Source organism: Dysidea avara, chromosome 2, assembly GCF_963678975.1.
Source record: "Dysidea avara chromosome 2, odDysAvar1.4, whole genome shotgun sequence".
NCBI classification, from domain to species: Eukaryota; Metazoa; Porifera; class Demospongiae; order Dictyoceratida; family Dysideidae; genus Dysidea; species Dysidea avara.
In genome coordinates this window covers 29,231,406-29,245,875 of record NC_089273.1, presented here as the reverse complement: position 1 = coordinate 29,245,875, position 14,470 = coordinate 29,231,406, and the positions used below count along the sequence as shown (strand labels likewise).

General features: G+C 38.2%; 1 protein-coding gene across 1 annotated transcript in view; it reads left to right on the top strand.

Annotated features, from left to right (window-relative positions):
• The window catches only part of LOC136247039 (death domain-containing ATP nucleosidase-like), a 50,249-nt gene extending 38,431 nt beyond the window's left edge, over positions 1-11,818 (top strand). Inside the window, exons 4-6 of the mRNA XM_066038638.1 lie at positions 5,136-5,174; positions 6,570-7,442; positions 11,645-11,818. Coding sequence (XP_065894710.1) covers positions 5,136-5,174; positions 6,570-7,442; positions 11,645-11,649 — 917 coding nt within the window. The 3' untranslated portion in view covers positions 11,650-11,818. The remainder of the gene's footprint in view (positions 1-5,135; positions 5,175-6,569; positions 7,443-11,644) is intronic.
• The last annotated feature ends 2,652 nt before the right edge of the window (positions 11,819-14,470 follow it).

The window sequence follows — 14,470 nt, the reverse complement described above, 5'->3', positions numbered from 1 at the left end:
TGCACAGCATGGGTAATACAACATGTATACAGAGCAATCCATACCTTGCTGCTCTCTGATGTATCTTCCACCTTAATGTAGAGAGGTCCAGCGAAGTCAACTCCACAATATGCAAATGGAGGTGCTTCCTTCACGCGGAATTCTGGCAACGGCGGAGGAGGTGCTGCTCTGTAGTGCTGGCCTTCTAGCTTACGACATATGACACATTGATAGATGATCTTACGAATGAACTGCCTTCCCTTGACAAGCCAGTATTTAGACCGGACTTCTGTTAAAGTATCTTTGACACCGCTGTGCAAGGTTCGCTCATGTGCATATTGCACAATCAAGGTAGTCAATGGATGGTGTTTGAGGAGCAAAATCGGATACTTTTGTCCATACAGTATGTTAGCCTTCTTCAGTCTGCCACCACATCTCCAAATATTGTTTTTGTCAACAAATAAGTCCAATTGGTGTTTCCATAATTCAAAATTGGTTTCACTGGTCAGTTGGTTTTGGGAATCTGTAATCCAATCCAGTTCTGCTCTTTCTAGGTCTGAAGCAGTGATCGTCCAGTCAACCAAGGCAACATCACCAACCATCTTGAACCTTGCTGCAAACTTCCACACAAGTGCAGTCACCCTTAACAGCTTCTGTAATTTGCTGTAGTGTGCACAGTTAATCAGTTTCCCGATACCAGGATTCTCTGTTGCTATCAATAAAGTATGACTGCTGGGGTTGTTCACCTTCATTTCTGAAATGCAGTCTTCTGGCATGGATCCCTCATCAGAACAGTCAGCAAGTAAAAACTTGGGTAGCCAATCTGGACCATGTCTCCACATCAAGCTCTTCTCCAAGTCCTTGGTCGAAACACCACGGGAAGGCAAGTCGGCTGGGTTGTCTTTCCCGGCACAATGTGCCCAGTGTTGTACTGGCACTAACTGTCTGATTGCTGACTCTGTTATGAACAAACTGCTTCTACTGTTTGCCTTCACCTTGTATCCAAAAGAGAGCTACCTTGGAGTCTGTAAAGCATGAGCCTATCTTCACATCAATTACTGTATTAAGTGCTTCAAACACATGACACATAAGTTTGGCAAGTAGGAGACAAGATAGCAACTCCAATCGGGGAATAGTCTGTTGGCTGAGTGGCGCTATGCGCGTCTTGGATGCTACAAAATAAGCAGACTGTGAGCCAACGCAGAGGTACACAACTGTGGCGTAAGCAGCAGCGGAGGCATCACAAAAACCATACAGGATGCTTGGTGACTGTTTGTCTATAAATTGAAAATAACATCTAGGAAGCGTGATAACAGTGCCTTGAAATCTGGAGAGCAAGCCTTTCCATTTAGTCAACATTTCTCTAGATAATGGCTCATCCCAATCCAGCTTAACCTTGCACAGCTCCTGAAAGAACATCTTTAACATTATAATTGCTGGGGCTAGAAAACCCAGAGGGTCATAAAATTGGGAAGCAAAGCCAACAATAGTTCGCTTTGTTGGCTCTAAAGTGTGCAAAGAATTGGCTATATCCCTTATATCAAACAACAACACATCACGTACTGGGTCCCAACTTACGCCCAGAACCTTATGTCCTCCAGGTATGCTTCCTGTCAGAAGATTGCTTGTGTATGTTGCATCTTCTTCCATAATGCAACCATACAACTCCACCTCAGTTGGCAACTTCTGTTCTGCAGCTATTCTCTGACGCAAGTGGGACGAATTGGTAACAAATTTACGTAGATTAAATCCTCCATCAGCAAACAGCTTCTTGGATGTACTATACAGGTTATAAGCATCATCATTGTCATCAGCACCATATGTAACATCATCAACGTAAATGGATTGCTTCAAGGTGTTCACTAGATCTGGGTGGTCATCACGATACTTCTCAAGATGGTAGCTAATGGTAGCGTTGAGTAGAAAGGGACTTGCGGACACTCCAAAAACAACTCTAGTGAATCTCATCGCCTGGATCTCTGGTTGTGGCTTGGCAACATCATCTGTCCACAGAAACCTTAGGGAATCACGATCCTCCTTGGAAACAGATATCATCAGGAAAGCTTTTTCCACATCAGCTATAAGGGCTACCTTGTAAGTGCGGAATCTGAGGAGAATATCTAAGATGTTTTGGTCAAACTTTGGCCCTGAGAATAGGCAGTCATTCAGAGATAGGCCTTTGTCCTGAGCAGAAGCATCGTACACTATTCTTAGTTTGGTTGTTTGTTTGTCAGTACGAATGACTGCGTGATGAGGAAGATAGTGGATTCTATTTACATCAGTGTCCTTACAGCCCTCATCACTGACCTTCTCCACAATACCCAGATTTAACTGTTGTTGGATGATGGCATTGTATTCCTGTAGTACCTCGGGGTGATGACGGAGCCTCTTAAGCAGTCCTTCAAGTCGCCTCTTAGCTAGCAGAAAGTTACTGGGAGGCCGTATCTGATCTGAGCGCCATGGGAGACTTACTTCATATCTGCCATCATCAAACTTAATGAACCGTTTGGAAGTGTCATAGACTGAAGGTTCGACGGATTGTATACCCAATGACTCCAATTCCCAGAAGTTCTTAAGCAACTGGTCCATGGACTGTACATCAGAGGTTTGAACAAGGAGCGAGTGAGTAGGGTTCGGGTTATACAAGTTAGCATCACTACAGACTGGACCAGATAGCACCCATCCTAAATTAGTATCAATGGCGGTTGGACCACTCTGCCCACGGATCACTTGTCCTGTTACCAGCTGCCAATAGTGGTCGGAGCCAATCAAGGCATCTACTTGCAGGTCATCGCCAACTCTAGAAAAGTCTGCTAAATTAAGATCTCTGAGATGTCTGTACTTCTCCTTGGTATATGCAATCGGTTGACAAGATAGTGGCTCGCAGATAAGCGGAACCATAGACAACATCAATTTAACAGTGGTACCATTCTTAAGAGGTATACCAACTCTCACCATCTCCACTGTCTGCATTGTTGTGGTATCTGAGCCAAACGTTTTGATCTGAACCTAATCAACACGATCTGGTAACAGCCCCAGTGCATCCCTCACTCTCTGTGTTATGTAGGACCGCTGACTCCCCCCATCCAGCATCAGTCTAATGGTCATTCCACGCTTAGGTTCATCTAATTTGTGTACATACGCCTTGGCAGTTTGCAACAAAACTGGGACTTCTGTGTTGATGCAATACAACTGGGTGGTAGTTGGTATGTCCTGCTGCCCTGGTGGCAGTGGCTGTGGAGCTTGCAAATTGAATGTTGGTGGCTGCAGTGTTGGTAAACTGGATTGCAGTAACTGTGCTGTTATTGTTGCATTGTGTTCTGCAGCAGTATGGTTCTGGGAGTCTGAGCGTGGTTGTCCTCTAGAGACTGTACGACTGTTCTTACAAATACTGGAGTGGTGCCGTCCACTGCAATGCGCACACTTGGCGGAGGATCTGCAATCCTTGCTGAGGCGATGCCTTCTTAGACAGACAAAACAACGCCCTGTTCACTTTAGAATACCTTTCCTCTGGGTGATGTCTGTTATAACAGTGCAAGACGATGAAGAGTGTCCCTGTCTACAATAACAACACTTGGGTTGGCCATCACCTGCAATAAAGGCTGCTGTAGTGGACATCACAGACCCTTGTGAACCTCCAATAGAAGAAAAGGCTCTCTCCCGAGCACTGATTTCATTCTCTACTATAGTCATTAATTGGTCTACAGTCCATTCAGCATCTCCAATTTCTCTGCTGACAATTAACCTAAGGTCTTCAGGCAACTTGTTCATAAATAAGGATGACAACAAATGTCCATATGAAGACAAAGGAACACTGAGTGATTTGAGGCTTCGTACCTGAAATTCTACTTTATCATATTAGCGGCGAAGAGCCTTAGTGTTGGTTGCAGATGGAACTGATGCTAGTTCTACTATTGTGTCCATATGGCGAGCAATAATCAACTGTTTATTACCAAATCGCTTCTTAAGAATGGCAATTGCCTCGGTGTAATTAGAAGTAGAGAGTTGTAAGCCCGCTATCGCTCTCATTGCAGAACCTTCAAGCAATGAGTTTAGGTACGTGAATTTATCTACTGCAGACAATGATGGGTTAAGATGTATGGATGACTCAAATGTGCTCCAGAATGCTTCCCACTTAGTGAGGTCACCGTTAAAGGTCTTCGGCACTAGCTTAGGTAACTTGACTCTACTACCAGCATCTGTAGCTGGTGTCACTCTATGTTCTGGCTTTGGTTCTGAAGCAGCACCTGTGCCAGTTGTGGTAGTTGTTGGCGAACTGCCGTGTGTGGGAGGTGTATTTCGATGTGTTGAAATAAGCTGTTCTACATGACATATTGACTGTTGCAATCTTTCAGAGAACACGTCTGCTTGTTCTATCTCTTCCGCTATTGCATCATCCTCGATTGATGCCAACACTTCGTCATTAAGGGTGCGAAGTTTAACTAACTTTTCATTCAATGAAAGTTTCCACTGGTGCAGCTTCTCGAGTGCCGGTCCTCCAGTGACGGCACTTGCTTCTTCCAGCTGATTCATCAGTCTTGATGCTGACGAACGATGTCCAGCTCTCACTTTCTTGATTCGTGCAAGGGTTTCCATCGTCGCTAACAATTGAAAATGTTGCAACTCTTAGTCGAAGTATCGACGGGTGTCAATTACAATAAATTCTAATTGGTGTCCACCAAACTGAATCGGATCGCCTAAAGAAAACAGCAGAGAAATACACAATAATTGACGCAATGCACTAGCCTGGTCGGGTACCATTTATAACCCGGTACCAAGGTGTCTGCGTTTGTGGTTAAAGATTTCTGCTACTGACTGTCTTGCCGTTGTACACCAGTGCGTGTCCGGCTCGAAGGACCATGTAAGCGATTCGTCTGGTTCCTTATTGTCGACTTCACCCGTCACAACCCTTGCCATCGTTATCACCACTTGACACGAGGAACTCACGTGCGACCAACTTATTCTTATTATAGCACTACAATTACATCACATGCCCACGCATTTTAAAACAATTATACCATGCATAACCTTAACAAGATAATTAAATTACATCTATGACTATATATTATGGCAGTATTACTCTAACCTATTGTTCCGTAATTAACACAGTGACTTCACTGACATGTATAATTTGAATATTTCATGTACATTCATAGGAATTGTTGAGGAAAAATATGAGCAAGATGAGGACGGAGGTAAGGTTGCTAATACATAATTATAAGCTGTTTATTAATTGGTTAGGTGTAGGAAAACAAAGAGTTTTACAATCAATCTAGTATGTGTCATTTAACATATCCTGTAAAGATCATCGCTTAAGATTTACATTATTTCAACCATTAGATTATAACTTGTTTACGTTTTTTTGTAATTGTTAATTATTCTGAAATACATGTAAATGATAACTTTTCCAGTAATTTGTATGACCTTTGTTGACAAGTGAAATAGCCAATCATACAGTGTGATAGTACTGTATAGTAGGGACAAAGAAGGTGTGTGATAAAATATCACCCTAAGACTTGCCTCAGTTTCCTCTCATGATAACACGACAGTATTGGTTGGGTAAATCTAGCCCAAAAGTACCTTCAGATCAACTCGAAATATTTTTGTCAAGTTGCTACAAAATTACAAATAAAAATTACTCAATGGAACTTCTACTGACTGCCTGCCTGATACACTCAGTCAAGCATAGTGGAAAAGTGGCTAAAGCTTACGGCTCTACTTCTTTCATACAAACACTTCGAATTCACTTAATAAGAAACCTTAATTTGGCATATTGATAGCCATACAATACATGTGCTTTTGTCTTACCTTTGTCCTTCCATATACTAGTGGCCATAGCACAGCATGGCTTCAATCTCCAGACGTGAACGTGTTGCACCAACATATTGGAATACAATCATAGTAGTTCAGTGAACTGTCCTCCATTGTAGATGAGATTTAACCTGCCACCAGGAAATCAATTGCTTGTGGAATGGTATGCAGAAAACGTATATATGAGAGTAGCTATTGTTGTGGAAAAGCTGCATGTAAGTGAATTAGTCTGGTGGCTGCACCAGACTTTGGTGCCATTGGTGTATATCAGTAATGGAATATAAATAGACAGCCACTTGTGCTTCTATGAATATAATTATTAGATTCAGATTGCTGCAGATCATGATCTCACTCATGAATATGATTAAACTAGAATTGTATTACATATGCTATGGACACAAAAGTTCACAACATGTATAAGTATTTTTTGACTAGAGTAGGGACAATGTAGTACCGCTGCAATAAAAAGTACTAAAACAAGCTGGATCGGACTAGTACGTAATATCCAGATACTGTGAAACAATATGAAGTTATTTCTCCATACAAAAACAGCTAAGCTGTGAAAAATTATGTGGTCTCAAAAATTCTAGGCGAGAAGTTGTGAAATCAAAAGTGGTATTTTACCTATAACTGATACTACCATAAAGGTATTGAGAGGCTGGTTTCTGGTATATTTTATATTGGGAAGATATAAACATTTATGATCTCTACTATACAGCACTACCATACTGTATGATGCATACATACAAACCCTAAATGCGTGTTTTGTTTTTTTGCAGAGCCATTATATGATGAAAAATATTTGCAGAAAAAGTATGAAGATGCCAAATTTCAGACAACAGAGCTAAAAAAGTTTGAAAATCTAGAGATGGAAGAAAAAAAGATGGTCACAAAAGTGCAGGCAATGATAGTTGTGGTTAATGACTTTGAAGATCTGGCCATCAAATGCCACTTAAAACCTCCAGATGATAGTGATGTGATATTAGATGTTCTGTGTACAAAAAGTGATGGTCCTGATCTCAGCAAAAAAAGTTTTCTTATTGGACAATTTGGAAAATGTCCAGTAGCTGTCACTAGAGTTGCACAAGGATGTGGAAGAGATGCTGCAGTGCATGCTGGTAGAGATGTCTTTCCAAATATGCAGGTTTTTATAGCTCTTGGTGTTGCAGCTGGCTTTGCTAAAAATAAAGTTAGGCTTGGTGATGTGTTGATTTCAGAAAGAATTCATGACTGTTCAATTGTCAAATTAAAGGAGGGAGAAATTATCCCACGTGGTAAAGTGTCAGATGTGCATGGACCCATATTAAATTTTTTGAAAAATAATCATGATTGGAAATTTCCATGTACAAAGGACAAAATGCGACATTCATCTGCTATTGTTGGTCCAATTCTAAGCAAACCTGAGCTTTTAGATGATCCAAAGAAAAGGGAACAGTATATCCAAGCTCACTGCAAAGAAGCGAAAGGGTTTGAAATGGAAGGTTTCGGTCTCATGGGATATGAAAAAATTGGATGTATCATAGTTAAGGGTGTATGTGATTATGCTGGAAAGAAGGCAAAGAAATGGCAGCCTACTGCTGCTTTGGCTGCAAATGATTGTCTCTTGAAAGTGCTTATGAAAAATGATTTAAGTGCATTTCTCAATGATCAAGGTATGTATGTGTAACTTTTAACAGTAAAACATAGTATTCACAACAAACAATCTTAGTGGTATTGATATGTATATCCATTTAAAATGTGTGCATGCAACATTTGCTTGCATGTGTCAAGGATTTGGTGTTGAATTTGATTTATTATTAATATGTAAACTGCATTACAAATTCCATCTGGTTCAAAGTAATCAAAGAATTAATACATTAATTAAGAAGACTACTACGTACAGCATTATATTAAAAATCAATAACAGTTACAATTTTGCTCTCATTGGGAAGCAGTACATAAACTGAGCTGAATGGCATCATTATCAGTATACCATGTGTTTGTTTATGCAAAATTGACTACCAACATATTAGCCAACCACCAAGACAGTAATATTGTTCTTGTCACAGTTCTCCATAATAGACAATATAAGCCTTAGTTCTTTCATTTAACAAGTGGGTGCTATTTACCTGCACACGCCCCGTACTGAACAGTTTATATATCATACCCATTTGGCTTTATCTAATTTGTAAACAGTCCGTTTTCAGGCCTGCAGCCCTTTGTGATTACAAATCAGATGAAAGCTTCAACTGTTACTTGTAAAACAGTGACTCTGATTGATAATCATATGATCAGTGTTGTACAAGTAATAACCAGTGTTAGTAATAGTAGATAGTCAGTGATGCATGAGGTAAATTACTCATTTACAAGCATAAAAAGTGTAATCTGAGTTGAGGATCTTCACTTAAAGGGAAGTCTTGTATATAGACAAGTTTAGTTGGAAGGCATGCATGGTCATCTTACACAGTTTAAGAAATATACATCCACCATTTTTGTTGGGCAAAAACATGAAGCTTGACAAAGGTTCAAAATTTTCCTTCTCGCTGTTGTGCTGTTGGATACCTGCAATAAGGAATTGAGAAATGTGGAATTAAAGTATATTTGCATGGTTTCTCCAAAGGTATAGTAGAAATCTGAGGCAGATTTGAGCTATAATACAAGTCACCCTACAGAGAGTTCAGCTACATTACAAGATATCCTGTAGAAACTTTAGTTACAACAACAAGTAAGTTGTGGAGACTTCAACTTGGTACAACTCGCTCTATCAACAGAGATCAGGTGCATACATAACAAGTCATCCCATAGAGAAAGTCATCTTGTAACAAGTTCAGTTACCTTACAAGTCATCCTGAAGAGCATTCAGTTACAGTAGGATGCAAGTCTCCCTGTAGAAAGTTCAGCTACATTAAAAGTCTCCCTAAAGAGAATTCAGCTACAAACAAGACATTCTGTAGATAGTTTGACTAGGTTACAACTCGCCCTGTACAGAATTCAGTTAAGTCAAAAGTCTCTCTGCATTGAGCTACATAACATGTTACACTCTACAGAGTTCAGCTACAGTTCAAGTCACCTCGTAGAGAGTTTAGTTATGTTACTAGTCATCCTGTAAAAATTTCATTTATGTTCCAAATCACCTTGTGGAGACAATTTAAGCCACCCTGTAAAGAGTTCATGTACAGTACAATGTAAGTATCTCTGTATAGTGAGTTCAGCTATATACATTAAGTCCCCTGTTTAGAGGTCAGGTCACTGTATGGAACATCCAGCTACTTAACCAGCCACACTGTAGTGCATTCAATTACATACAGTGTACATAACTATTAGAACATACATTTCTGTGATCTTCACACTTTATTTTTTTGTAGATATTAGCAACACAATCATACAGTATATATGATGTACATGAAGATTGGGTTTTTCTGGCCAAATTATCACTGTTAAACCAGCTAAATATAAATAATACCTTCATTACACATTGGTATTAGGTATAGCAGAGCCCAAAAGTGCCTTCAGTGCATTCCAATGCTTGCATTAGATTGCTATGAAATTTTAGTTTAACAGAATTTTCTGTTTACTGACTGACTGCCTGACTGACTTGCTAATGCCTTCATACAAGCATAACTTGATAATGGCTAAAGCTATATATGGGCCTGATTTTGTTGCTGTTTAATGTTGCTGCAGCCCAAGAGATGCTTTTTGGCATACCACTGTTCATACAATACAGACTGAATTAGAGATTAAATGTCCAGTAGTATATTTGCAGGTGTAGGTGACCTCCCTTCTTTTCTTTTCTATGATTAATGCTACATTTAAAATTCCAAATTTTAATAGTTAAATCGAAACATGCATACAGACTACAATTAAAGTTCTTCAGTCTTACTAATTGCTGTAGTAAGATAAAGACAACTAAAAACAAAGCCTCATAGCCAGCCATAGGAAGGCTTAGGCTTGTGCTAATCATACTGGCATAAGTTTGAGTATAATTGGCTAGCAAAAGCACCAAGCATTATGCCAGCAAAGTAGGACAATTTTCAAATTTGAATTAAACTGCACAATGTGCATGCAAAATGCAGCAAAATAATCATGAACACAATATACCTTAATACTGCTCTGCACATCAAGAAAATGTGACTGTACTACTATTATTTCTTGGTTGATTATTTACACTTTATGGAAAATTGAGATATTCTGATTACTCACTCTAATATAGCAGTCAAGAAAGTCTGATTTACTCTAATAAAACAGCCAACTCTAGAGTACTGTGTTTTTCAGGTTTCTTGCGAAAATCAAAACATAAACATGATCTCTGGAGTGCGAGCACATGAATAATTGCACGCTAGAGAAGGTGGATAACATCTTAAAGTCTATTCCTGGTGGAGAAGAAGTTATTTAGAAGTTTGTATGGCGTTCCTGAACCTGAAAAACATGCTAGCTATTCCGGCAAACTTCAAATAATTGCATGTGAATGTATGCACGTGATCTTTTTCCAATTTGTGCTTTCACAAGAAACCTGAAAAACACGGTATATAATCTTGATTTTGAAAGCATAAGTTTGAGTATAATAGGATTAATTTTGTGCACTGCTCAAAAGCAACAGTATGAAAGCATCAACAGCAACAGTTTGTTCACAATTTTCAAAGCACAATTGGCTCAAGCCTAGGCAGGCTTTGGGGCATGCAATAACAAAAAGAAGTGGTGTCTATTCCAAAGCAGCCAAGCTGTAAAAAAGTGAAACCCTCAAAAAGGCAGAATGAAGGTGGTGGCAAAGAATTGGCTACAATTATGTCATTTTTATGATCACACTTGTTATTAAAAATCATTGGTTCATAGCTGTAACTGTTATGGCAAACCACTGTAAGTGCTGAATGTAATAAATTGTTTTGATACAAATCCACACGTACATAAGGTACATTTCCTATGTAGCATGATGCATGTGCTTTTAAGCATGAGGAAGATAACAGTGGACAAAGATCAAGACAATGGGGCACAAAATTTATATGCATAATTGGAATGTTATCCTTTAGTTTTCCAAGTATTGTGCATTTGCTTTACACTACTCGTCTACTCCCCATGTTGCTTTACTTTCTACAAAAAAACCATTTCATATGAATGGAAAAGTGTATGGAAAAATAGATGCTGGGAGATTAAGGATAATATGAAAATTTTGTGAGTATTGTTCAAAAGTGTGTTAAGAGCATAGGTAGGCTCAGGCCTAATTGCAACATGTCTCAATGTCTTACCATGCATGTATGTAAAATTCTTTCAAATTCTATAGTCACAGTTACTATGTATAGCTGTTACTATAATAACAGAATAACAGACTACAGTGCATTTTAATTAGATAGTGGTTGTAAATTAAAATAATAAACACATTGAATGAAGTTATTAAATATTTAAATATCATGTCTGAGAGTGCTATTTGCATAAAGGCAGAGGCGGCGGAGACACCTATATTTAGGGGGGGCTGGGGGTCTAGCTTGGTGATGTAATGGCCTGGTTGTAAGTCAGATCAAAAAAAAAAAAAAAAAAGGTCATTACCTGCTGGCAATAGTTGCCCTCTACCAACTAGCTACACTATATCTCCTTATTTTATAACTACATACATAGCTTGCTACAGTGTTCCTTAAAGAATACTGTGACTGCTCTATTAGAGTATCTCAAATGATGCTGTTAAGCTAGGTTCTCCATCACAGCTACAGATAATTTCAGGGGGCTCTCCATTATTTTTTCATAGGGGCTGCAGCCCCCCTTGCCCCCCTTTCTCTGCCACCCCTGCATAAAGGTATATGTTACACGTCCATTGTACTTTGTATAGATATAATATGTATTTAGTTAATAAATGTTATTCATTAAATGTTTTGTGTATCCACTACAGCTTGATCCAGCAGTGTGCTGAATGATTTTTGGAACTTTTTGCTGAAATAGTCGCATATATATCTAGTTGCATAATATTCTGTAGTTTGCTATTTTAGTTAGACTGTAGTACTGTTTGTAGAAAATCAAGGCCATGCATATTATTTTTGACAGATTAGTGTGTGGAAATGTGAAACTATGCATTATGTAGTCACTATATTTTTCCTTGTTATAGCCTTTTGTGAGTTTTGCTAGAAGAAAAGCAAAGTATTATTCTGATCAGATACATACATGTACATACTGACATACATACATCTACTGAAAAGTCATGTTATTTCAGTAATACATTTTGACTTGTTACTAATCCTGCAAAAGAGGACATGTAGAAACAAAATTTATTTAATATATAATCCTTAAAGGACAGTTTCTATGGCTCCTATAGACCTCTACCAATACTGTGAAAAAAGGACAATTCTCCTTAAACCAGCAAAATCAGCTAGTCCCAAAATGTCCATTATTAAAACTAACTATTTATGTCTCTTTAGCTAACTAGTTATATAATTATAGTATGTAAATGTTCTATTCCAGAACTAAGATATGACTATGCAACTTAGCAGGAATAGTTTTTAGGATGATTATCTGGTAGGTGAATATTATACTATAAAAGTAAGTTAGTATCATTTTAAATCTCTTCTTACAGAGCAACATATCCAAAATCCTAACTTGGGGATTTTCTTTATAGCTAGCTATCATGTAAAATTCCCAGGTTTTTTTTATTTGCTTACAGTGTATGCAAAATAATATGAAACTGTACAGTAGCAGCCGTCAAGAATTTGTATAGGCAATCTCACACATGAATGCAGTTAGGGAATCATACAAGTAGCTATAGCTAATAGTCAAATTGTACCAGGAAAGCAGAGAGCAATAATTATTTAAGTTGTTATGCGACTACTTGAATTGGTGACTAAAATTATTTGTTAATTGCTTGAAAATGTGTGTGATTGCCTGCTAGTCTATTGCTTACAATTTATTAGCTACACTTCTTGGTGATCAAATTTGTCATACATTTAATTATACGTGCTAGATTGAAATAATTAACAGATTGATTGGGTTTAGAATGAACTATCAAAAGTAACAGTGGAACTTCTTTTAACCAACGCCTTCAATTAAGGACACAATAGGAAAATTTTGACAATAAGGATAAATGTTTTGGTCCCAACAGGTGGTTAATACATTTGTATCTCTGAAAGAGGAAAACCTCTATAATATATACAGCAAAAAGCCAATTCTGGGTCCCAAAATGTTCGTAATATCGAGAGGTTCCACTGCAATTACAGGTATTATCAAGCAATATGATTTTCAAACAGCTGCAATAAACAATGCCCAATTTTTATAATAATTATAGCTACCTGTGTTCATTAGCTATCAATGATCAAAATGGTTTCAACATTTTTGATGTAGAGGGAGTACGAACCTTATATTAACCATTTTTGGCAGCATTAGCTATTGAGTGACTGGATTCCTTGTTATTTAGCCATACATATGATGCCCATCAGTAGATTTTATACTTTTCATGCACAATACAAGTACAGAAACTGGCCTAAAACGCTTAACTGTACTGTTAAGTTGATATTTCCACTGGCATGCTATATTCTTACATTAGTAGCTGCTTAGCTAGCAAAAATGAGCAAATTGTGCACTTTGTGCACGTGCAGAAAGTATGAAACTTTGCACATAGTACCTACCTACCATGAAGTGTATTTTGAGATGTAGAGCCATTGCAGATTTGACCTTTGGTATCCTCTACAGCTCATTTTATGCTCAAAAATAGTGACCTCTGTCTATATATCACCCACACAACACTCAATTTGTTCAAACTAAGTGCCAAATAGAAGATCTCTATCCAAGAAACAAGTTGATACTTGTTGCAAGCTCATAGCATATTCCATTTCAAAGTTATGGTAATTTTTACCAGCAGCAAATTCATATAAATCCAACCGCCCATGCAATTACACTCTTCATCTACATTCTTGTTTGCCACTCAATTTTTGTATATTTTGTTAGCTCACCATGAGCACTGCAGGTTGCATACACAACCAAAAGTGGAGCGAGATATCCAGGAGTGGTCCTCTCTTGTGGTAGTTAATAATTATACGTATATTGCTCTATGAACAGTTTTAACTACAATGGGGGTTCTGTAATAGTTCATTTGGGGGGGGGGGGAAGTATGTGTACTTTTTTACCCCCCTTTTACCCACTTTGACAAATGAACTCCTTAATCTATAAATCAAAATCTCAGTGAATATGTCAACAACAACTGTAATATTGAATGAAATACATGACATGTGTATTTTTCCTGGTACAACAACCCAGAACTGTACCTGAGAATACAAGCATAAGATTACTTCTCATCATTCTCAGGTACTGTAGGTCATTTTCAGGTACTTTAGAGATTGTACCTGAGAATTAATGTACCTGTGGGAATCTAATATCCTGGGTGCATGGCATGTCCCTTTAGATGCCATGTGTGTAAACTAGCTATGAACACAAAGATCTTTATACCATCGTCCCCCATTACTCTCATTGTGACTCCCCTTTAGTCATTTCCTAGATGAAGGTCTGACTGATAGTACTGTTTCTAAAACCTGTATGCTAAATTTTTATTGCTGTAAAGCTTTGGAAAATACTTTTTTTGAAGTTGTTAGCTTTTTAGCTATACTTGCAAACTTGGAACACATTTTGCTATATGGAACCAAAATTAATTGTGAAACACAAATTGTCTAGTTGCGTTACTTGCATGGTTATGCCCTCAGACTCCAGTCACTCCACCACATCTTGGGTGTGTGTC